Source organism: Trichosurus vulpecula, chromosome 1 (assembly GCF_011100635.1).
Source record: "Trichosurus vulpecula isolate mTriVul1 chromosome 1, mTriVul1.pri, whole genome shotgun sequence".
Lineage (NCBI taxonomy): Eukaryota > Metazoa > Chordata > Mammalia > Diprotodontia > Phalangeridae > Trichosurus > Trichosurus vulpecula.
This window is the reverse complement of record NC_050573.1, coordinates 46,194,080-46,217,816: the sequence shown is the minus strand read 5'-3', so window position 1 is coordinate 46,217,816 and position 23,737 is coordinate 46,194,080. Positions and strand designations below refer to the sequence as shown.

General features: G+C 40.1%; 1 protein-coding gene across 1 annotated transcript; it reads right to left on the bottom strand.

The window, feature by feature from the left end:
• Positions 1-1,470: 1,470 nt before the first annotated feature.
• Positions 1,471-22,107, bottom strand: LOC118834276 (wee1-like protein kinase). The gene is given in 10 exon segments (XM_036741735.1): positions 1,471-1,624; positions 3,988-4,131; positions 11,099-11,271; positions 12,780-12,865; positions 12,949-13,041; positions 14,977-15,123; positions 18,958-19,075; positions 20,819-20,995; positions 21,089-21,155; positions 21,953-22,107. Coding segments are annotated over 10 exon segments (1,299 nt in total). The 5' UTR covers positions 22,093-22,107.
• Positions 22,108-23,737: the final 1,630 nt, after the last annotated feature.

Sequence of the window (23,737 nt, the reverse complement as noted above, 5' to 3'; positions counted from 1 at the left end):
ATTTATGGCATTTAACAATTTACAAAGTGCTTGCCACCCAAAATCTCTTTGAGGAATATAAGGCATTAAGTATCATTTCTATTTTATGACTAGAGATAATATAATTAATAATTACAAATAGAGATTTTATACTTTTACAGGAAACTGGGGCCAAAGGTCAAATGATCCATGCACGGTTACACAGAGATTAAATGAAAGTTCTAGGACACAAGTCCAGATTTTCTTCTCTAGTGTAGTTCTCCTTCAAATGATACCATACTCTGGCTATACAAAATGCAAGATCCAACTCGACAGAGCACAACAGCATTCGGAGACAATTACTAAGCTCCGAATGACTTTTAATATGCTCATTAACACTAATAAAAATATAAGTCGAACCCAGACAAATGTAAACATTTAAAACCAAATTAATGACAAACAAACCAGTAATAGTCAATTCTATTTGGGGCAAGATCCACTAAATTCACTAACAGTCTGTATTATTAGTTCAAAAGGCTAATTTACAGTCAAACTATGTTTCACAAAGAACTCGGAATAGTGAGAAGTCATTTGGGTATTTCAGATTGTAGGTCTGTACAGTATCAGCAAAAATCAATTTATATACATGAATATCAAAGAAACAGGCAAAACATTTAAAAACAGACTAACAGTACAGCCCAGTTCAAATGCTTGGAAGGAGGGAAAAGGAAAAGAAGAAAACATCTTAAAAATTGGAGAGTAAGAAGGAAGGCCATTATTGGGAAGAATTACAAAACCAGTAATAATTATACTACATTAATACAGAGTTCCAAAAAGAGACAAAGGTGCATCTTTCTAATGCACTAGCTTCCAAGAAAAAAAAAGGGAAGAAAGCTGCTTTTTCCTTAGCAGCTTATATTGTGTCACATAATTGTTTCAACAGAAAGCCTATTAACAATGATTGTTTTAATGCTACAATTTTACAGCAAAGACAAAACTAAGATAGCAATAAATTCACAAGGCAAATACTCCCACAGGACCATCCTCCCATGGTTTCTGTAATGCCTACAAAGTGCTCCCAGTTGGATATATAAGTAAAATTCACAATTAAACAACAAAAGTTTGACACCAGGTACATTAAGGGTAGTTGGTGTCGAGTCATCTCAACACTTGTTTTCCTTCTTAAAAAGGCAGCATCTAATTTGCAGTAAGGCCATACAGTCCTCCTGACCGGTATAAGGGAGAGATCGATGCCTTCTATCATACAATGAGACAGCAATTTCAAAGCAGCACACCACAATAGTGGTTAACCCTGGGACAGCTGGTGAAACCTAACTGAGGGTGCGGGTCTCAGCAAACGGACCAGAAGACCTGGTACCAAGTTCAAGATAAATACCAATGGTCAAAATACAGCTTCCAATTGTAATTCACCAGTAAAACCCATCAAAGAGACTTCAGTAAAACTGTAGACATGGAAGATGGATCTTTGCAACTTCTTGTCACAGGTTCAGTTCAGTATATGGTCAGGCTGACGGAATGGTTCATCTTCTTCCCAATGAGCCGGGCTGTTCTGTTGCCTTGTGTGCTGGACCATGTGGCCATTCTGTGTGTGAACAGAGCTCGCTCCTCTGTAGCTGCTTTTGCCATCTGCGCTTTCTTCAGTTCTCTATGAGGAGAAAGAATGAATGAGGAGGCAGGAATTCAAATGCTATCCTTAGCAAATTCATTCAAGTGAGGGCAAAATTCTGAGGAGCAAATGGCAGAAAATGCAGGTCTCAATTTACTGCCATTATCCCTAGGTGAAAACATGAAGACAGGCTTAACATTTTTAAGCTGTTTGCTTCACACCTATTCAAGCACATCTTGACAGAGCTCTGGAATTCCAAAGTTGGAAATGCACTGCAGCAGTCAAATCATCCCAATCCCCACCCAGTTTGGGGCTTCCTTTTAAAACCCCTCCAACAAGTACTTGCCTGCATCATCATTTTGGATAAATCCTAAAGATGCCTGCAACACTTCTGGTCTCAATCAAGGACATACAAAACACACTGTGCTCTAGGCAATTCACAGCCTGAAATCTGTTGTCATAGCTTTCACATGCATCCTGCTGGCTGACCTGTGAATGCTGATTAGGCTCACACCCTGTATGTCTCAAGTGAACGACTCAAGACAAATCAATTCCCTAAAAGAATGCAATTCCTGTGAGACAAAGGTTAGCTCAGGGGTGGGGAACCTGCAGCCAGGGGACCACACGTGGCCCTCTAGGTCCTCCAGATCATAAGGGAGGCCCTTTGATTGAATCCAAACTTCACAAAACAAATTCCCCCTTAATACAAGGATTTGTTCTGTAAAACTTGGATTCAGTCAAAGGGCTGCACCCAAGGACCTAGAAGTCCACTTGCAGGTTCTCTACCTCTGGAGACAGTTGGCAATTGCCAAACCCTGTTTCTCATAGGTAACTAGAGAGCCATTAAGGCAATACTGCCGAGCAGTTTTTGTTCCTACTTCTCTCTTGGAAAGCATGTCTGTCTTCACAAAATACCTCCTTTAATGCCTTGCGTTGGCATAGGGGTGACCCCAAGTCCTCAAAGGCTGGACCAGTGGAGACAGACAAGCCATGGAGGGTCTTCCAGCTTTGAATATGGCTCTTGTGGCCTGCTGTTTGAGAGGCAGCGTAGCCAACATCAGAGAGTCCATTATTAAAAGTTAACTTCCATGGTGTCTTTTCAGCCAGATAACTCATAAGACTGACAAAAACACAAAATTCTTTAGCCAGTCCTATAGAGTCTCTTTCTCCTTCTGTTTCAAGGAGGCAAAGAATGGAAAGGGCCCTTTCAGAACCATACAATTCTGACATATGTGCTCCTTATCCAAAAACCATCAAGTTATTACCCTCATACAGAGCAGCTGAAGCACAACCATTACTGAAAGAGTGAAGGGGATGGTAGAAACAGAAGGAGAAAGAGACAGCAGATCAACCACTTAAGTGTTACACATTTGTCTAGTCCCTTTACAGAATCAGAGGAAGACCTCTGGGATGTTGGGCAGCTCCTCTGCAGAAGACTGATAGAAAGGTACAATCATGAGAAAGCATGGAAGAAGGTGCTGGGATCTCCTTCAGTGGGCGGGACACCAACACCTACAAGCCAACAATGTAGTATGGTAGCAAAGCTCTCTCCCACTGAAAACCAGTTTAGAATGATGGCCATGAAGTCTAGATTATATTCCTATAGTACAGAGCTCAGACCAATGGTACTGTTTCTGGTCTTAATACAGCCTGCACTTTTCCCTCCAACCTAGCTTTCTTATACAACCTGAGCATGACCTACCAACCTAGAAGTCTTTTAGCATCTACCCATTTGTTTTTATTTTCAAAGAGAACATTAGGGGAATGGAGCCTATATTTGGATCAAAGGAGTTTATTCTACTTAGCTGCTCTGTAACATAGTATTATGGAGACAAAAAAAATAGAAAGGTCTCAAATACACCAAAATATTCATAGCAGCAAAGAATTGTAACTGAAACAGTACTCATTCAAGAGAGGAATAGCTAAATAAATTATGGTAACGAATGCAGCAGAATAGTAGTGCATTGTAAAAAAACAAAAACAAAAACAATTACTCGGAACAATGCAGGGAAGCTTGGGAAAAGTTAAATGAATTGATCCAGAGATAAAGGAAGTGGAGCTAGGACAACAATCTACACAATGATCACAGCCACCTAGGTGAGAAGACCAAAAAGGAACTGTATACCGTGCGATCATAAGGGCCAAGGTTGGCCCCAGAAAAAAGAAAAAGTATTTCTCTTCTTGGCAGAGTTGGGAGACCATAGCTGTGGAACACTGGCTACACTGCCAGATTCTATCAGCAGTTTGGTTAGTTCTGCTGAACTGGTTTCCGCCTTTAAAATCTGTTATAAGGAATGTCGAGGGATCCATTCAGAAAGGAGTGACACAAAACACAAAGTGTATAAATTCATCCCAAAGCAAGACAGAGGCTCCCAATGCTGTGACAACACCCAAGGACTTACTTCTGCAGGAGGGAGTTCTTGAATTTTTCTGCATTCAGCTCTATGCGTAACTGCTCTGCACTCTTCCTGGAGGCAGAGAGTAACACTGAGTGCTTGACCAGTGCCACCACTGGTGGTCTCCTCTCAGGGTCAGGATGAATTGTTGTACCAGAAGCAAGTGAGACACACAACAGAGTATAAGTTTTAAATGAAGAATTTATTAGCCGGCAACCATTTGGAGTTTGCTACCCAAATCAAAATGGCTCCGAGTTCGGATAAAGAAGTGGCTTATGTAGAAAACACGGGGTACAGCAGTGAATCATCTCTTGGAATTTTACAGGCCCGGTCACAGGGTGGTGGGTGGTCCCGGGGAACAGGAACAAAGGTCCTGACAGATAAAAAGATTCTGACAGGTTATCGTTAAGTGGAATAATCCTATCTATTGACATTCCTTGGAGGAGTCATGGGGTCCCAGGGACATTTGCTAAACTGAAAAAGGTCTGAGTGCATTCTTTATTATGCAAACTGGGGTTTTAGTTAGGGGCTGGGGGCAGGGTTCTCCTTAGCAATAACTGATTTTTCCAGTACCACATTCCCCACTTCTTTTTATGGAGCTATTCAAACCTTTGAAAGAGGAATGACCTGATGGGACATAGCAATAAAATGAGGGGGCCAACCAAAACGTTAAGCAGGGGTGAGCCTGGGGAAGGCATGCATTTTGATAGTAACAATAAAGGGCAAGGCACAGGCAGAGATCCTGGCCCAATGATAACGCTGGGCCAATGGCCCCAGGGGAAGGCCACACCTAGTTGGAAGACTCAAGGAGAGCCCAAGGAGCCTCCCAGGGACTGCACTCCAGATTCAAGAGGGTTCCCAGGGACCGTGCCCTCATCATATTCCCTCAAACAAATAGGACCCAAATTCTTTTGGGGTCAGGGACAAAGGTCTCAGTTCCCTGCTGGCAAGGGGCGTAGAGCTGTCCCTGCCTTGATGGGTTCAGTTCAGGGGCTACACAGTCTGAGCAAAGAAGCCCAGGTCCTGGATCTTCTTCCAGTTACTCATTAATTCAGGTTCTGGGTCTGGTTTAAATTAAAAATGATACAAAATGGTATAAAATGTTCCACATTTCCCCCTTTTGGTCAAAGGCAAACTGAAGGTTTCGCCTGAAGACCAACTAAGGTATGGCAAAACCTCTACCTTCCTCAGGGGTGAAGTTCTAAAAATCCTTATCTAGGTGGAGTCAGGTTTTTTCCTTTTCTGTGTTTGGACATCCCCAGGGATGGGCAGAAATTGTAAACTAATTTTAATCAAGCAGAGGGAACACAATATTAAAATTCAGGAAAACAGTCTTGGGAACACAAGGACTCAGAAAGGGAAAAAGCAGGTCCTTGCTCACATTCTGGTTCTGGATCCTGTGAGAAAGCCGTCTGCATCTGATGCTGTCGTTCTCAGGCTGGTTGGAACCACAGGACAAGGTCTCCTATAGGCTCAGATGTCCACTTCGGGAGCAGGGGCAGTCCTCAGATGTGACACACATATGATTTGATGATTGAGAGAAAAAAAGTGCAAGATAGGTCCCAGCCACGCAGGGCTGAGTTCAAACAAACACAATAAATGGTTCAGTATCCCAGCCACACAGGGCTGAGTTCAAACAATTACAATAAAGTTTTTCCCATAATTCACAAAACTGCACAATTACATTGAGTCAGGTACAGACCAAACTACTTAGATGGTGCACAATAGAGGGGGAAATTTGCATGTCACATGTTTTACATTTACACATTAGATAACCAAGAAAACTTAAACATGAACCATACAAAGTAATGCAATCATTATTAACAACGTTGACTAGCATTAAATTCCTCATATTCCAGTAGCACAGTACATATAACATCATATATAACATCATAAACTTTTAGCCATGCCATGTCTCTTTGATGGCATTTACAAAATAATCCACAAACCATTCTTAACAAAACTAAAAATGTTTCTGATTTAATTCCAGCACTTAATTGCACATTTTGTATGCAAAGCAACTTGAAATTATAGTTAAAAATTCACAATGTCCATTCAAAGCAGCACTTTTAAATCCCAGATGCCTGATTGTAGTTATCTGGTCCCTTGATAGTAAAAGAGAGTTCTGCTTCTCTGGTTCAGATCTAGAAATTCTCAGACAATTCTAACTTAATATAACTTACAGATACTTTACAAAGGGGATATATTTTCACTTGTACCACTATCTTATATAATTTTCTTGTGCTAACATCCAAATTTAAGATCTTATTACCGAAACACACTTATCAGCCCGAATTTCCAGAATTGATAAATTTGGAGCCAATCATACACATCTATATATAATTCTTAGGGGAATCAATCTGATCCTATTGCCATTTTTTAAAAAAAATTCTCTATTCCCTTTCCTTTTATTAGACATTTATCACATTACATCTTTGCCTTATTTGCTTTGTCTAATCATTTCCCCCTTTTGGAGGATGTTATCCCTATATTATTTCAATGTTTTATTTGGCCATGAACATAGGTTAAAATTGTAAGCTATTCATACCTGTATCCTATTATAATAACTCAGAGATATTTCAATATTCATCTATTACCTAACAGATTTAGCATAGTGCTTACAAAACTTCTTGATAATAGAAATTTGCTATGAAAGAAAAGAGGGACAATGTCATATATCTTAACAGAAGGAAAGAATTTCCTTAGCTCTGTTTGATTCCAGGCGTGAGTCATATCTGATAGCCAATCATATAGTCACCAGGTGCTGAAAGCAGGGCTTAGGAGTAACCAGGTGGGGACTTTCTTTTTCAGAAAGGAAATAGCAGAATTGGGAAATAGAGTCAGGAAGATCCTACCTAGGCCGGGTCCAAGGTCATCTTCAAAACTGTTTTCCCAGGCACAGACATCCACCTTTAAAGTTCTCAGCTTGTAATGCCTGCTATACTACTACTGGCTTCATGTGACCTCTTCCTGTAATCAGAGCTTAAAACAATATTAAATTGTAGTCCCATCAAATCTTAAATAGCAAATAAATATCCTTCAGATAAGACTGTCCAAATTTCATTGAGCTAATAATTATCAAATCAAGCTACATAACTTTTCCATCTTCTAAATACTTCCTCACACTCATTCCCAACTTACTTAAACCATCTGAAACTATCATTCTCCGGACAGAAGAGGCTTAGCTAATGCCCATTTTTCCCAAACTTTCTTATCTGCCTTTCCTATTTTCCCTCAAACTTTAATTCACCTTTCCAAATCTTTCAAACCCATTACTCAGTATTCCTTTACATTTCAACCATAAGACAAAACAATTCATAAGTTGGTACTTTTTACTGTTGTAACTGTGTATACTGGAATTCCATTCCAGCTTCTTAAACAAACCAAAGAGGTTAATGACTGATGTCAACAGGTTGATGGATTTGTGTTCCGTGTTAACTCATTCTAGAGGAAAAGGGATACTTATTAAAGAGATCTGCCATCTCATCTCCCCCTGAGGGTGGGTCTTCTCCATCAGATGGCAGACTTCACTAATAAAACTACCAAACCAAACCCATCTCAAGTCTTAGTCTAATCTTATCAGTTCTGTTGACTTTAAGAAACCAGGTTTGGAGGTTTTATGACCCCTACCGTTTTCTTATTTTCAGTAAAACTCAAATCCCAGTAATTGCTGCTCCTCCCCCTTCCTTCCCTTCTGACAGGTGGGCTAGGGTCTAAATTCTTTCTTCTTATCTAAACTAAGGGCAGGGAGGAGTAAGGAATGCAGGCTACTGTTTCGAACCTCCTTACCAGATTTTACAGAACATTTTCAAAAGTATTTTCCCTTCTTTAAAACAGTTTTAAATTTTATCCTGATGTTAAAAGGAATACTCACTAAACCTTTCTGACAAGAATTATTTAGAAGGTTTTAGAATGATAGACATCTCCCTCTCTTTCCTTAAAGCAAATTAACCCTTAAAAACTGGAATTCATTAACTAAGTTGGTGGAAAATGTCCCCATTCTCAAATATTGCACAGAATTCCTAGATATTACAAAGTTCCCTAGTCAAAAGGTGTTGTAATGTAGAGGACACTTAATTTCTATAATTACATACCCAATTCAATTTACCTTATCACAATAACAAAGTTTACGAGGACTTTAAAAACTTTTCATAGGAATTAATACATTTCTAAACCAAATATGACAGTTTAAAATTACCAAATTTTCATCACATCCTTTAAAAGCACCCAATTCACATCTATCAAACTCAGATTAAAATCACATAATGGTCTTCTCAAATTACAAAATCTAAGAGAATTTTAGAAATGCAATATAATTTTAGAAATACAAAAACAATAAATTTCAGATGACATCAATTGTATTTCCAGATTATCACATATAAAAATTGTTGATCCTATTACTTCTGGTATTTCTATATTAATACGTTAATATATAAATACATGCATAACATATATCAATACATTAATATCTTTAATACACTTTATTTTTAGCTGTATATTCTTCAGCACCCACTACCTCTGGCCGAAGTATTAGGAATATTTGCCTGGCCATGAATGAACTTATAAAAGAAGGAGAAACTTTATTTGCTCCCTGCTTTCTCCAAGCTTCATCCTATACCTACTGGTATTTAACAAAATGCCTAAAAGGATTTTTTTGAAGGGGGAAAGGGGTGCAGACACTTCTCTTCCAAAAACCTTTTGGACTCTTAAGGAAGATAAGAGGGAGTGGTCCTTAAGAGTACATGGGTTGCAACTCCTCCACTCATTCTTTTATATCAAGCTAAAATATTTCTCAGTTTCCCCTTCAACCTACTGTCTCAGATAAAGGGAAAAATCCCTTTCAGTTTTCTAAGGGCTCCTCCCTAGGTGGGGCCTGGCAGCCCCTTGAGGGCAAAGGAGCCTACCTTTCCAAGCACTAGCTAATCAGCCCTGTTTCTTTACAAGTTTCTTTTAGCTTCAGCTCCCATAGTCTTTCAATGTGGAGGGTGGAGGAAGGGTGTGGCCAGGAGCACATGGCAGCTAAGAGCAGCACATGGACTCCTGGCTAGCCAGGTGGTCTCAAGCTGCTATTCTACAACCCCCCTAAATTCCTTTAAACAAGTTTCTATCTCTCTCTTGCCCAAATTTTACTTTTTTTTTAAACTTTGCCAAAAGGATGGGCTACAAAGGTACCCAGGGGCACAGGACCGTCTGTCAGTCTGTGAATTTCTGTCCTCCTCCTCCTTTTGCCCAGTGGGGAGGGTGATTTAAGCTTTCCCCACAGTTCTCCTGCATTCTCTTCTAATCTGATCTGGGAAGAGAGGAGTTTGTTTTAACTGCTCTAACTTTTACTGCAGCCCTGGCTAAAGACAGGACAACAATAGTGAAAAGATCCCAATGATTGTAATTCAAGCAACTTCACCTTTTGCTTACTCCTTAAAAACCTTTTTTGCACTTGAATCTAAGGGAAAAGATTCCCTCCTAACTGTGATCAGGGACAAAGACAAATTCAAGAATCCCACTGAAGACTTTAACAGAGGTTTTAGCCAGAAGGCATTCATTGGGAGGAGGTGTTTTAGTAAGAGTGAGCTCCTGGAATGAATTTACAATTTCAGGAGTCCTTTCTCCCAAAATTCAACTAACCAATTTCCAAACTTTTTAACAATTAAAACCCAGAATTTGCCAAAATTTTAACCCTATTTCCGTTGTAATTCCAAGTTTGGCCAGACAAGGAATCACAAGGAAAGGAGTCTTTGTTTCTTCTAGTTGCAGCCGGAAATCTCTGGCTGCCTGCGTTTCAGATTTTTTTTCCTTTTTTTTACCAAAATATAGACATTTCACATTTTTTGGACACAGACACATGGACATAGACAAATTCAAAACATACAGAACATAGAACAGAGAACCATACAGTGTGGGTGAAATCGAAGGCTAAACGAGTCCCCTCAGAGGAAAGATTTCCTCCTCAGAGATAGTGCCTCCAATCCCTCTCACACCTCAATACAGAACAGAGAACCATACAGTGTGTGTGAAATTGAAGGCTAAACGAGTCCCCTCAGAGGAAAGATTTCCTCCTCAGAGATAGGGCCTCCAATCCCTCTCACACCTCAATACAGAACAGCAAACCAATAGCGTGAGTTAACTGAAGACTAAACAAATTCCTCTCAGAGGAAAGAAAGTAAACCAGGTTTCCTCCTTAAGGATAATGACCTCCAATCTTCTCACACCCCAACAGGGAGAAGCAGGCATCCCATGCTCTCCCCCCAACTCTGCACACTCCTCGTCAGTGTTATCGTGTTAACAGAGACCAGATGGCTAGCCCAGAACAGAAACCTTACCTCTAGAGGTCTGAAAACCAGAATTCTCCGTAGGCCAAAAAGGAACAGGTCAGCAGGAAGCCTGTTGTCCGAGACCCACACACAACATCAGAGTCCTAGGAAAAGAAACCCCAGGTGCCGGCTTTCTGAAGTGAGAGAAGGTGGAACGGAGCAGAGGCTCCCTGTTGAGGTCTGAAATTCTGTGTTTGTCTCCGGGACAGTAACACGAAATACCACCTAATCTCTCCGGGGCCTCCAAAATGTTGTACCAGAAGCGAGTGGGACACGCCACAGAGTTTAAGTTTCAAGTGGAGAATTTATTAGCTGGCGACCATTCGGGGTTTGCTACCCAAATCAAAATAGCCCCGAGTTTGGTAAAGAAGTGGCTTATATAGAAAAAACAGGGTACAGCAGTGAATCATCTCTTGGAATTTTACAGGTCTGGTCACAGGGTGGTGGGTGGTCCCGGGGAACAGGAACAAAGGTCCTGACAGATCAAAAGATTCTGACAGGTTATTGTTAAGTGGGATAATCTTATCTATTGACATTCCTTGGAGGAGTCATGGAGTCCCAGGGACATTTGCTGAACTGAAAAAGGTCTGAGTGCATTCTTTATTATGCAAACTGGGGTTTTAGTTAGGGGCTGGGGGCAGGGTTCTCCTTAGCAATAACTGATTTTTCCAGTACCACAGAATCATGACCTTTTTGAACAAAAAGGAAGAGACCTGCAACTTAATGGTACAGGAAATGGAAGGTGCCTTGGTGATCACCCTGGTGAACAGAGCAGGACAAGGCAGAACTACCAAGAATATCCAACACTTACTGTCAACAAATCTGTCAGTTCTTGTGAAAGAACTTGTGGTATCCGGGGCAGCTTTCCTTGTCTTATTTCATGCCACTGGTCTCCGTTTGTGGGGAGCGGTTCAGCACCAGCAGCACACACCACGGTGAGGGCCAGAGCAAAAATATCTGCCTTTGGCGAGGAAGTGTAATTCTAAAAGTCAGAGAAGAATATGGTCTCAGAATGGAATGCTCTCAACTCAAATAAAGACCAACTTTGTTTACATATGGGATGCGATAAAAATGCTGCTAAGGTGCCACAGGTTCGGAGTATTAAGGCAGGGTTCTCAGACTTAGGCTGGACTAGCCTCTCTCTAAGCAACAAGAAATTGGCCAGAACCTTAGACCCAACACATGGTCACCTAGCCAGAGAGGTAAAAGAAAGGATACACACAAACATATTTTTAGTAGGTTTTTTTTTTTACAGTAGCAGGAAGGAAGGGAAGAATGAAGAGAAAAAGAGAAAAAAGAAGGGAGGGAGGGAGGGAGGAAGGAAGAAAGGAAGGAAGGGAGAAAGAGAAAAAGGAAAGAAGAAAGAAAGAAAAACTAAAAGAGTGCCCACCTATTGTTAGGGAAAGACTAAACAAACTATGGCATATGAATGTAATGGAATATTACTGTGCCATAAGAAATGATTAAATGGACAGTTTCAGAGGGAACAGTGAGGAAATTCTAAGAGTCGATGCAGAGTTAAGTGAGAAGAACTAGGAGAACTATTTATGCCATAACGACAGCATTATAAGGAAAAACAACTCTGAAAGACTCTAGTACTTTGATCGATGCAATGATAAAACCCCAAACCCAGAGAACTGAAGATGAAACACACCATTTTACCTCCTGCCAGAGAAGTGATGAATTAAAAATGTGGAATGAAGCTGAAGTTTTTGAGGTTACAATGTTTTGTTGGACGGACAGTTTTTAAAAATTTTATTATTTTATTATTATTATATTTATGGCAAGGTGGAAGGAGAGGTAATAAATGTATTTCTGAAATACATCATAATAAATAAATAAATAAATATCAAAGGGTTGAGAAAGGAGAGAGAGCTCAACAGTCCTTTCATTACCCCTTAAACAATACTAATTTCTCAGAAGTTTTTCCTTACACAGCGACTGAGCCAAAACCTGCTTCCCCGTAGTACTTCTCCCTGCTGCGGCCAAGCATAACAAGTCTAACCTGTTCTTCCTTGTGAAAATGCTCCAATATTTTACAACTGATAAGATCACTTCCTAAGTCTTCTAATCGCCAAGCATTTTAATATAGACATACCTAACTTCATACTACTCGATGGTTTCAGAGAAACCCAGCATTATGTAAAACACTGGAGGGCAGTTAGTTCCCCCAAGCTCTACAATGTTACTCTAGGGTTTGGTTATAGGGTCGAAAATGATATTACTACAAGGTTGACAGGGCTGGGGCAATATTATCTAAGCCACAATGTCTTTCATATAGTTGGCACAGACTGGTTTGTTGAATTTAATTAAACAAACATCATTAAGCACCTATTATATGCGAGGGAAGAACAAAGACAAAAAAGCAAAACAATCTCTACCCTCAAGGAGTTTTCATCTTACCAGGAGATGCCCTGTAGGAAACCACAAAGGCCCACAATTAGTACTGGCTGTAACTTAGTCTGATTCAGCACTGGCAGCTCAAGTTACCTCTTGTAAGACTTCATTGGCAAGGAAACGGCTATCACCTTCTTTTACCAGAGGACTAGATATCCTAGTTACATGCCCAAGATCACCTAAGGAAAACAAAAGTCAAGTCAAACAAAACAGAAGCTTGTTTTATTATACTAATACAAAGAATAATCTTCTATTATCTTACCTATCTTAAAAAGAACTTTATTGGCTGTCCAATCATCTTCATCCCCTTCCTCAGCTGTACCTGGGATTGACACCCTAGATATGAAAATATTACCTGCTGAAGGGAAAAAAAAAACTATAAGTAGAAATAAAAATTCCATTTAAAAAATTACATAATACAAGTTTCAAAGTTTAGTCAAACTCCATTAATTTCAGACTAACTGGAATATTAAGGGTAGGCTTGAATTAATGACAGCCTACATAGGCATAGGGCTTTATCAGGGACTTTATTAGCTTATTATTAAACAGATGCTTGTTTGAGACCTATGACTACCATCTCATTTTGCAGATGAGGAGGGACCTGAGCAAGGTTCAGGTGTTAAGTGACTTATGTCACATGGCTGTAAGTGGCAGAGCCAAGGCTTGACCCTAGTAGAGTGCCAATTTACCATTACACGTAGAAACAAAAGGTGAATAATTCAAATTAGAAGTCTAAACTAAGGTGATCTGTTATAAACGTCCCTTTATATTTCTAGAAATGCAAGATCAACAGGCACAAACACACACAGATGCAAAACGCATGATTTCTAGACCTTGCCAAAGACACACATTCTTCCTTGCTCTTTAGTCATAGCTTCCCAAAGAGCTTGAGTCTCTAAAGCTGAATTAGCTACTTGTGTGCCACAGTGGGGCACTGGGCCTGGAGTCAGAAAGAAATGAGTTCAAATGTGGATTCAGACACTTTACCACCTGGGTGACCCTGGGTCAGTCACTTAATCCCTATTTGCCTCAGTTCCTCACATATAAAATGGGGAAGGAAATGGCAAACCACTCCAGCATCTCTTGTGAAGAAAAGCCATGGATACAGTCCATGGGGTCACATACAGTCAGATATGACTGAACAACAATAATGCCACAAGGTAAGGCGTGGGTTCTGAGAATTATCTAATCAATACATACACCTGCTTACATTGATCAAGGAAGCCAATACCATGTGCAATAAACTTGTAAAGCACAATATTGGAGCAGAATCCTTTGGGTCCCAGCTCTGTCATTACCTGTGTGACCTGGTGTGCTGCCCCTTTTCAGGACCTGTTTCCGCACATGTAATTCTATAATGACTTATACTGTTCTAGAAAAGGGATAGAGTCAATTTCTGCCCCCCATAATCTCATCTTGAAAAGCAAGCCCCAAGTAGCATTTCTAGCAACAGCAGTGAAACTACCACCACCTTCTAAGTCTTTAAAACGGTATCTTAAAGGACCACAGACTGCCACTTAACTACATTACCATGTTTCTCCATGAATATTCATTTCTCTCAGTATCTCTTCCACCATAAGGACTGGGAAAAGTTACATATTCATTTTAAATTTCCCCTGATGTCAGGATGTATGTTTATTATAAAGTAGTTAAAAACTTTCAATAAAATACTCAAAATAAACTCATGTAGGTTTAATGAAAATAAGCACAGGCTATCCCAAAACTAAGTGCTCCCAGTACTATAATTTCTAAAATAACCTATATTTTGAGCCAAGAACTGTAAGACATTTTTAATTGCCCAATACTTTTCCAACTTTAATAGAATAAGTTGTTCAAACTTTTAAATAAATGTAGTAAGTATAAAGCACTTTGCAAACTTTAAAGTGCTACATAAATGTTAGCTATTAAAGGACATACAAAGCTATTTTACATCAGTATTTGAAGGATTGGTGACATTACCGGTGTACACCTGTGATTTCACTAACATGGGCAGTGCCCCGCACCCCTTCATAGACATCTCTGGGAGTCACCATAGGTGAAAACATTCATGGCCTGGTGGCCAGCCCTCTGGCGATGAGTCTATCTTCCCAGTTTATTAGGCCCTGCTGGCACAGGTTTTTGAAAATCCAGGGGCACCTCCCTACCATGATGATGCTTTAGAGGAGGACCCATCAGAAGCGAGGCACCCAAAGCTAACCAAAGAAAATTTACTCTGAAGCTACATAGGTCCTTTCATCTAAGATCAGGTAATGTGACCTCCAGAAGAACAAAACTTTTATACCATACTCACTGGGCTTAATATCCATGTGTACCAATGACATTGAATTAATATATTTCAAGCCACGAGCAACTTGTATGAGGAGATCTTTAAGTTCTGTTTCCAAAAAATAATTCATGCTTCTGTAGTTTTCACTTATGGCATCCCCTAAGCTTCCACCTGACAAAGAAAAGACAAATTAGCTTTTCCTTTCTGAAATATTTGGAATCAAATCCCTTGATTTTTAGAGTGAAGCTATGCTTATTTAATTAAGCACAAAGTATGTTTTGAAAACTTCTTCCTTGTAATTAACTCTGAAGTAAGACATTATTGCATTACACCTTGGTCCCTGGCCTTTATGAGATCCCAACCTAATGGAACACCTTCTCCATGTTCTCTGTGGCTGGAACAGATGCCAGCTCTGGAGTCAGAATCCTCCATTCCTCTTAGCTAGCCCCTTTAACTATCTGGCCCATTCCTTCTGTTCCAGGGAGACTATACAATTGATTGTTTCCTGGCTCTGATACTCAGCTTGAGCCCTTCACAGATATTTATACCAAAGCTATATAAATTCTTTACACAGGCCAAATGACATCTTTGCCTGACACCTTCAGTCAGCAATGATCTTTCACTATTCTTACAAAATCCCACGAGTACTTGCTTTGCCCTGTTCACATCTCATTGCCCCTACTGGATTAAAAGCTTCCAGAAGGTCGAGAATCATGACTTACTTCAATTTTGTGTCCCTGGCTTCTCCCCTAGTACACTGCAGATTCAGAATTTAATGAACGTTTGTCGCATTCAGTCATTCAACAAACATTTATTAAGTGGCACCTACCAAGTGGCAGGGCCTGGGCTAAGGGCTGGGGATACAGTCCCTGCCCTCAAGAGCCCCTCACATCCTAATGGGGAAACAATATGCTACCAGCTATTTATATACATATACATGCAGTGTGAATGAGAGGGACTATCAGAGGGAAGGCATTAACATTAGGGGGAAAATCGGGACAGGACTTTTGTAAAAGGTAGGATTTGAGGTGGTTCTTGAAGGAAGCCAGAAGGCTGAGGTAAAAAGAGAAAGAATTCCCTGCATCCGGTATAGCCAGTGAAATGGCACAAATTTGAGAGATGGGGGGTCTTGTTCAATGAGGCACAAAGAGGCCAGCGTCAACAGATCATAGAGTACATGGAAGGAAGTGAAACATAAGAAAACTGGAAAGGAAGGGAGCAAACTGTGAAGGACTTGAAAAGCCAAACAGAGTATTTTGTCTTTGATCTTAAAGGCAGTATGATACTTCTTCAGTTTATTGCCTAGGGTGGTGATATGGTCTGACCTAGGCTTCAGATGTGGCAGCTGAATGGAGAATGGACTGGAATGGTGAGACTTGAGGCAGGGAGCCCCATCAGAAGGTTATTACCATGGTTAAAGCCTAAGGAGATAAGGGCCTACATTTGGTGGGAAGAATGAGTTGTATTTGAGATGCCTATAGGCATCCAGTCTGAGGTGTCCAACAGGCAGTAGGTAATATAATTCTAGAGGTCAGGGAGAGATTAAAGTTGGATAAATAGATCTGAGGATCACCTGATTAGAAATAATTGAACTCAAAAGTAGCTGATAAGATCACCAAATAAGATAATGATGAGGAAGAAGGGAAAAAAAGCCCAGGTCAGAGTCTTTGGGTGACACCCACTTTGGCAGGCATGACCTGAAGGAGGATCCAGCAAAGAGACCCAGAAGGAGCAGTCAGACAGGTAGAAGGAGAACCAGTACAGAGCAATGTCACAAAAACCAAGAAGAGAGCCATCTGCAGTGTCACAAGGTAGAAAGAGATTAAGAAGGATGAGGATCAAGAATATACTACTAGATTTGGTCATCAGAAGATCAATGGTAACTTTGGAAAGTGCAGTTTCAAGCAGCATGAGGCCAAAAGCCAGACTGCAAAAGGTTTACAAAACAGTAAGAGTAGAAGAAGGTGAGGCACCAATTGTAGACGGCTTTATATAGAAGAGTTTAGCCATGAAAGGGGGGCGAGACAACTGAATTCCTATCTTCTAAATCCTAATTGGAAAGGGAAGTCTCAAATGGATCAAGAAAAACTCTTGGCTCACACAGCTTGACTTAATTCAATAAACTTCCAAGTTTTATTATGTTCAAGGCCTTATTGCTAAGTGTTGGGGAAAGGAGGACCAATTGAAAAACAGCCCCTCTCCTCAAGGAACTTACAGTCTACTTGGGGGGATGCTATACGCACACAAGTAAATAAGAATGTGAGGAGAGAGAACTCTCCTACCTAGAGATCAGGAAAGACTTCCTCTAGACAGGTGAGCAGGGCTTTAAATGGCAAGCCATTGAAAATTCACAGGCATGGAAAGATAAGGTCAGACTTTTTTTTAGATGGATTATTTTGGCAGCTCTGAGGAAGATAAACTGAAGAGAGATCCTGGAAGCATGGAGACTAACTAGGAAACTATTACAATAGTCCATGGGGTAGCGGCCATGTGAGCGGAGAGAAAAGGCACCTGCAGATGCTGTGGAGGTAAAATGTATAACCACGGCAACTGACCAGACATAGGGAAGATGGGGTGAGGGAGGGAAGGGTCAAGAATAACTGAGTTTGTACACCTGGCTAACTGGGAAGATAGTCATGGTCTTAAGAGAAGCAGTGAAGTTGGGGTCGGGGCAAGGGACAGAGTGGGGGAGTTATGAGTACTACTTGGGACATGCTGAGTTTGAATTGCCTATGGGACATCCTAGAAGAAGACTACTAGGCATCAGGCAATACAAGAAAGGAGCTCAAAAAAGATGAAGTTTGGATATATAAATCTGTGAGTCATCTGGCAACGAGATGATACATGAACACATAGGAGCTGAAGAGTTCACCAAGGAGCTGTCAAGAAGAAGAAAAGCCCCAGAATCTTAGGGGATGTACAGTTAAGGGGCGAGATGGAGGATAATGATTCATCAACAGAGATAGAACAGATAGGTAGAATAAGAAACACAAAAAGTAACATAAGACAAGCAGAAAAGAAACGAACTAGGAGGGAATGGTCAACAGTATCACAAACTACAGAGAAGTCAGGAAGGAAGAGGACCAAGACCAGGCCATCAGCTTTAGTAATTACAAGATCTTTGATAACTTCGGAGAGCCATTTCATGTCAGTGGGATTAGAAGCTAGATTACATGCATCTGAGATGCAAACAAACAGTGAGAAAGTAGAATATATACATGTAGATAGTTTTCTCTGATACAATGACTTGCTTTGAGAATACTTCTCACATATTTTTCCCTATCAAAAACAAAAAACAAAAAAAAATTGCTTCGCGTTACCTATGCTGCACAGCCCAAAAGCATGATGTAGGTTTTGTTTGTATTGAAGAGGTGACTAGGTGCCTGCTGTGGTGCTTTCTACTTAGTAAAGCAGCAAGACAGTGAAAAGAGCATAAGGAGGCGCCATTCTGCACTTGCAGCTCACAGGCCACGTGAACCTCAAAGTGCAGCTGGCTGGAAATATACTCAACTTACTAAGAAAAAAACTTGGTAGAGGTTTTAGCTGGAAGTAAAATGGATTCTTCCTAGCCTTGTTAGTTTCTCTTTAAACAGGCAACTGATGATAAACGCTTATTAAACTCAATTTATATAGAAAACACATCAATAAAGTTAAGACTTTAAGTGACCTTAAGAATAATTACTTTCAGTATTCACTTTGTTTAGAATAACAGTATCAGCAACAGCTGACACTCATTCAGAACTTTACAGTTTACAATAAAGCCTTTCACAGTCATAATCTCTTAACTCTTAAAAGAACCACAGAAGATAAGCAGCACAAGGAGGATTCCACATTTTAAAGAAAATGGAGACACCTAAAGTGACTCAGCAAATAGCAGTTAGGACTAGAATGCTGGTGTTGGAACTCTAAAGTCTGTTGCTGCTTCACTCATGCTTCCTCGTCTGGGAAGAGATAGGAAAACAAAATGTTTTAAAACAATCCCCCCCCCACAAAAGTCTGGCTTACCATTACAATAGTCATTCTGTATCAGCAGGTGATCATCTTATGCCCATGCAGAGAAGTATCGAACCACATGAGAATGTTGTCCAAGTACTGCATGGGCATAGACTTCTCTTAAAACATTCTGTCTGTTTATAAGAAGTTTGGAGATCAGTACCAACATAAACCAGGCAACTTCACCTCATCATAGATCATCTGATAAACTCTATCAGTCTCTATTCCTTCAGGGACCTTTTATATAGGACAGAGGTTTGGTTAAGGGACAATAGCCACTTCGAGTCCTACAATGCAGGAAAGCTTAGTGGCGAACTTGATTAAGAGGTAAGGGCATAAATACCTCTGAGAAGGGTTTGATATCCAAGACATAAAGAGAACTAATAAAAACATGTAAGACCAAGACAGTTCTCGAGAGTGTTGGAAACTGTTAACAACCATAAGAAAGTGACTATTATGGATACGTTTAGCATGGCTACACATGTATAAGCTATATGGAATTGCTTGCCTTCTCAATGGGGGTTGGGAGGGGGGAAGGAAGGGAGAGAATTTTTACATATAACTGGGGAAAAATTAAATACTAAATAAATAAAAAAATAACCATATGAAAAATTTCTAAATCACTTGTAAGTAATAAGAGAAATGCAAATCAAGACAACCCTGAGGGTTTCACCTTACCCCCAGCAAACTGGTAAAGATGATAAAAGAAGGGCTAGTCAATGCTAAAGGGGTTGTACAAAGACAGACACATTAATGGCCTAGTTAGTAGAGATATGCACTGATACAATTCTGGAAAGTAATTTGGAATTCTGTAAACTGTCCATACCATTTGATCACACACACACACACACACACACACACACACACACACACACGTGTCCCACATAAAAGAAAATTTTATGGCAGTACTTTTTGTGGTAGCAAAGAATTAGAAACAAAGTAGATGCCCTTCAGTTGGTGAATGGATAAACAAACTGTGGCATATGAGTGCAATGGAATATTTCTGTGCTTTAAGAAATGATGTAGGCCAGGGCTGTCCAAAGTGCGGCCCACAAGGCCACAGTGCGATTTTATGCCATTTTAGCGATTTTATGTGGCCCGCCTGTGTTTACTACAGGCATGGAAACCGACATAAATGCTTTAACTAAAGCATCTGTGTTGATTTCTGTGCTTGTGTTGAACACAGGTGGGCCTCAAGGGGGCGCATAGCCCATGTTTTGGACAGCCCTGATATAGATAATGAATACAGAGACACATGGGAAGATCTATATGAACTGATGCGAAAGAAGTAAGCAGAGCCAGGAAAACAACATATACAATGACTACAACAATACAAATGTTAAGAACATCATAAAATAAATGAAAGTGAAGGTTACAAAATTACAAAGAATAAGCATGGCCTCAAAGGAGAGGCAAGAGAAGACACATCCCCCAATTCCTTTGCAGAGATGGGAGGTCCAGTTTGAAGCATTGCATCTAATGTTGGATTTGTGTGTTGATTTCTTTTGATCAGGTTTTTTCTCATCTTCTTTTAAAAAAACTATTTGTTATAAGAGATGGCTTTGTGGGAAGGGAAGAAGGGACAAAGGAAATGTGGGCTGGGTGAAAACAAAAGATACCCACAGAAATACGTATTTTGTAAAGGTAAGGGCAGTACAATTATGCGTCAAATTCAGGCTAGACTTCAAATACTCCCAGGTCCAAATAAAAGCAAGCAAAACTGACCAGAACAACATTTTTTCTAATTTTAAAGAACCTTTCCAATTTCAATGCCTTTTAAGTTTAGAATCTGAATGCTGCCAGAACTCAAGAGTTTAACAAGCTGCCTCTGACAAAGGAGCATAGAAACAAAGACTAGGGTTAAAAAAAATACTCGCTCTTTGACAGAACCAGCCAATGGCTTCTTTGATTGCTTTATGGCATAGATACAGCCATCCAGCCTCTTTACACTCTTAAATACCGAACCAAATTCTCCTGATCCAATCTTCTCTAGTTCATGAAATTCACTTTCATATCTTGATTTCATGTTACTTTCTGTAAGTGTAATTCTCTGTAACAAAAAAAAAATTAACTGTTTCAAAAGTATAAAAGTCAAGTCGACAGAAGAAGGCACAAAGAAGGAGGAAGTTATGTGACAACCTACCTTGGCAGGCCTGGTAGTCTCATCTTCAAGCACCCCATCACTCACTTCCATGTCTTCATCACAGGAACTGAAATAAGAATTGGAGCTCTCTTCACCAAATATACTGGGAAGACATATTCCAACCCTTGCTCTAAACTTTATCTGGAAAGTATATTCAGATTACTAGTGGGATTTTAATAGGACGATGCGGTGAAAATATAACCAGGGATTTCTCCTTCAAAGGTTTTTAAGGTGAGATTACTAATCAACTTAGTTTAGGGTGAAGGCCTTCACCCCACATTTGTTTTCCAGATTCTATGACTATCAAATATTGTATTTGTCCCAGAACAATGACCTGGACCATAATTCCCTAATCCTACTACAACTATCTCCCAAAGCCCTTCTAAGTTAACTCTCTCAACCTAGAACTTAGTAATAGAACCTGGGTTGGAAGAAGCCCCCTCATCTAACAGCTATAACCCCTTCGCTTGACAAAAAACACCTCCTTGAAAGTGTCTCAATTCTGCTTGAATACTTCCAATGAAGAGGGTCTCAGTACCTCATGAAGCACTCCATCTCTCTAACTTTCCCCTATTATAACAGTATTCAGTACCACTTCTTATTTCCAGGCTCTAAACACCTTCCTCCAAGATGGGCAGGCAATCTTTTATTTCTTCCAGCTCTACAAAGGTCCCTTTTCAACAGGAAATATCGCCCTCATCATTTAGAGCTAAACACACTTCTACCTCTTAAAAACCTCTAGAACACAACATAGTCTAGAAACTCACTGTAAATAGGACCATTAAGTACAAATTTTTATTTCAATCAAATGTATAAAAAGCAAGACTTGAAAATAAGATTGGATAACAATATCAAATGACATACTCATTCCAGTGTGTTCTCTTCCTTCAATGACACTGTTCCGAAGAATGAAGCAACATTGAATCTGGAGTGAAGGGATTAATATTCACTTGAGGGGTTTGTCTCACATCAAATCCTTGTTTTTCTGATCTTCCTGAGCTCATGAACAAAGAACCACCTCGGAGTTTAACAGAGCTGGAATCTATTCCTCGAGCTTTGGATAGCAAACTCTAGATTGTGACAAGGAAATTTTGTCAGTATCTAAGATGATCAACAAAGTCCTCCTGCACTTCCACTTGGCCGATTGAGTTTGCTTGAAGAGTAGGAATTAGTTAATACTGCTAAATCTGCTGATAGCAAAACAAAAAACTAAACAAAACAAATGAACAAGCAGACCAAAAAAAAAAAAAAACCGCTCATAAGCCTGTCTAGTTCCTAGACAAACAAGGCTGTATACCTGGGTTCAGGATTTCTCAAGTTTGGCCTACTTTTTGAAAAAGTAAACTAGTTAAAACATGGTTCCTCTGAAGTCATACATAAAGGAAGCTGAAATGAGCCCTTCATTTTTCAGCAAAAATTCATTTTTCAGTAAAAACTGAGATCAAAAGAAGAAATCCAACCGGCTGGTGGTGAGCTCCTAAACAAACCCTTTCGATGCCTAAAGCAATGGATAGGAGGGGCAGGCAGCCAGAAACCTCCTCCTCTTGGTGACTGTTTCCCTCCCCCAACCCTCTCAGACTCCAGGAGATGTGGGATGGGCCAAGCAGCCAATAACAAGGACTACTTGGAGGCTCATACTACCACCATCTTTACAGCTGCAAAAACAAGGAAGCAAACCCAAAGAAGAATGTATGTGATTCAGCTTTTATAATGTTAAATATTTCTGTTAACTTCTTTCTGGAATCATTTAAAATTTCAAAAGACTAACTTTCACACTGGCTGGACAAAGGAGACATCCATTCATTCTACAAACGTTTGCTAAATGACTGATAGGTATTATACTGCATGCACTGGGTTAAAGAGAAATACTGGGGTGCTAAAATAAAGGTTTTGAAGTTAGAAGACATCATTATGTAGACTTTAGTTTGGAAGCTTTGACATTCTATGTGCATACATATGTGCATATACATGTATGTATCTTTAAATATATACTGTTCTATAAGGAAGGCAGAATTTATGATTTCAAAGAGAATCATATACATGTCTGAACAGTTCAGAATCGCAGGATATAAGTAGAAGGCAGAAGAATCAAAGCATTTATTCAAGTTCCAAAGTAGCAGATCCATTTTGATATCTTGGTCAAGAGCTTCCAGGCCCAATAAGTCTGCCTCACAAGAGTATCCAGGAGGCCACAGAAAAACATGATGGCATTAAACCAAATCATATTCATGCTTCCCCTCTCCGGTGAGATTACCCACTGGCCTCAAGTCCTTGCTCAGCACTCCTTGGTCCACACGTGGGTTGGCTCTGCTACCGGCAGCTCCTGCTTTGGCTTTATCTTCAGCTTCGGCTGTAGCTGTCTCTGGCTCCAACAAAAAAAAAAAAATCAATCTTCAAGCTGTCTTCTCTCCTCTTGTAGAGTTTTGGACATCTTCTGCATGACCAGAGCTTAGGCTCTGGTGATTGGTTCTTGAGTTGGCCCCTCTGCTTAGGACCTTGGGAGGTTCACATCCACATAGATTAGGTTAACACCTAATAGTAAGGCATGGCTCTGGAGTTAGCACCTCCCCTTAGCCAGCCCTACCTTGGGCCCCACCCCAGTCACCAATCCACACCCACATAGGTTCCACACCTAATGGGGTTTGGGCC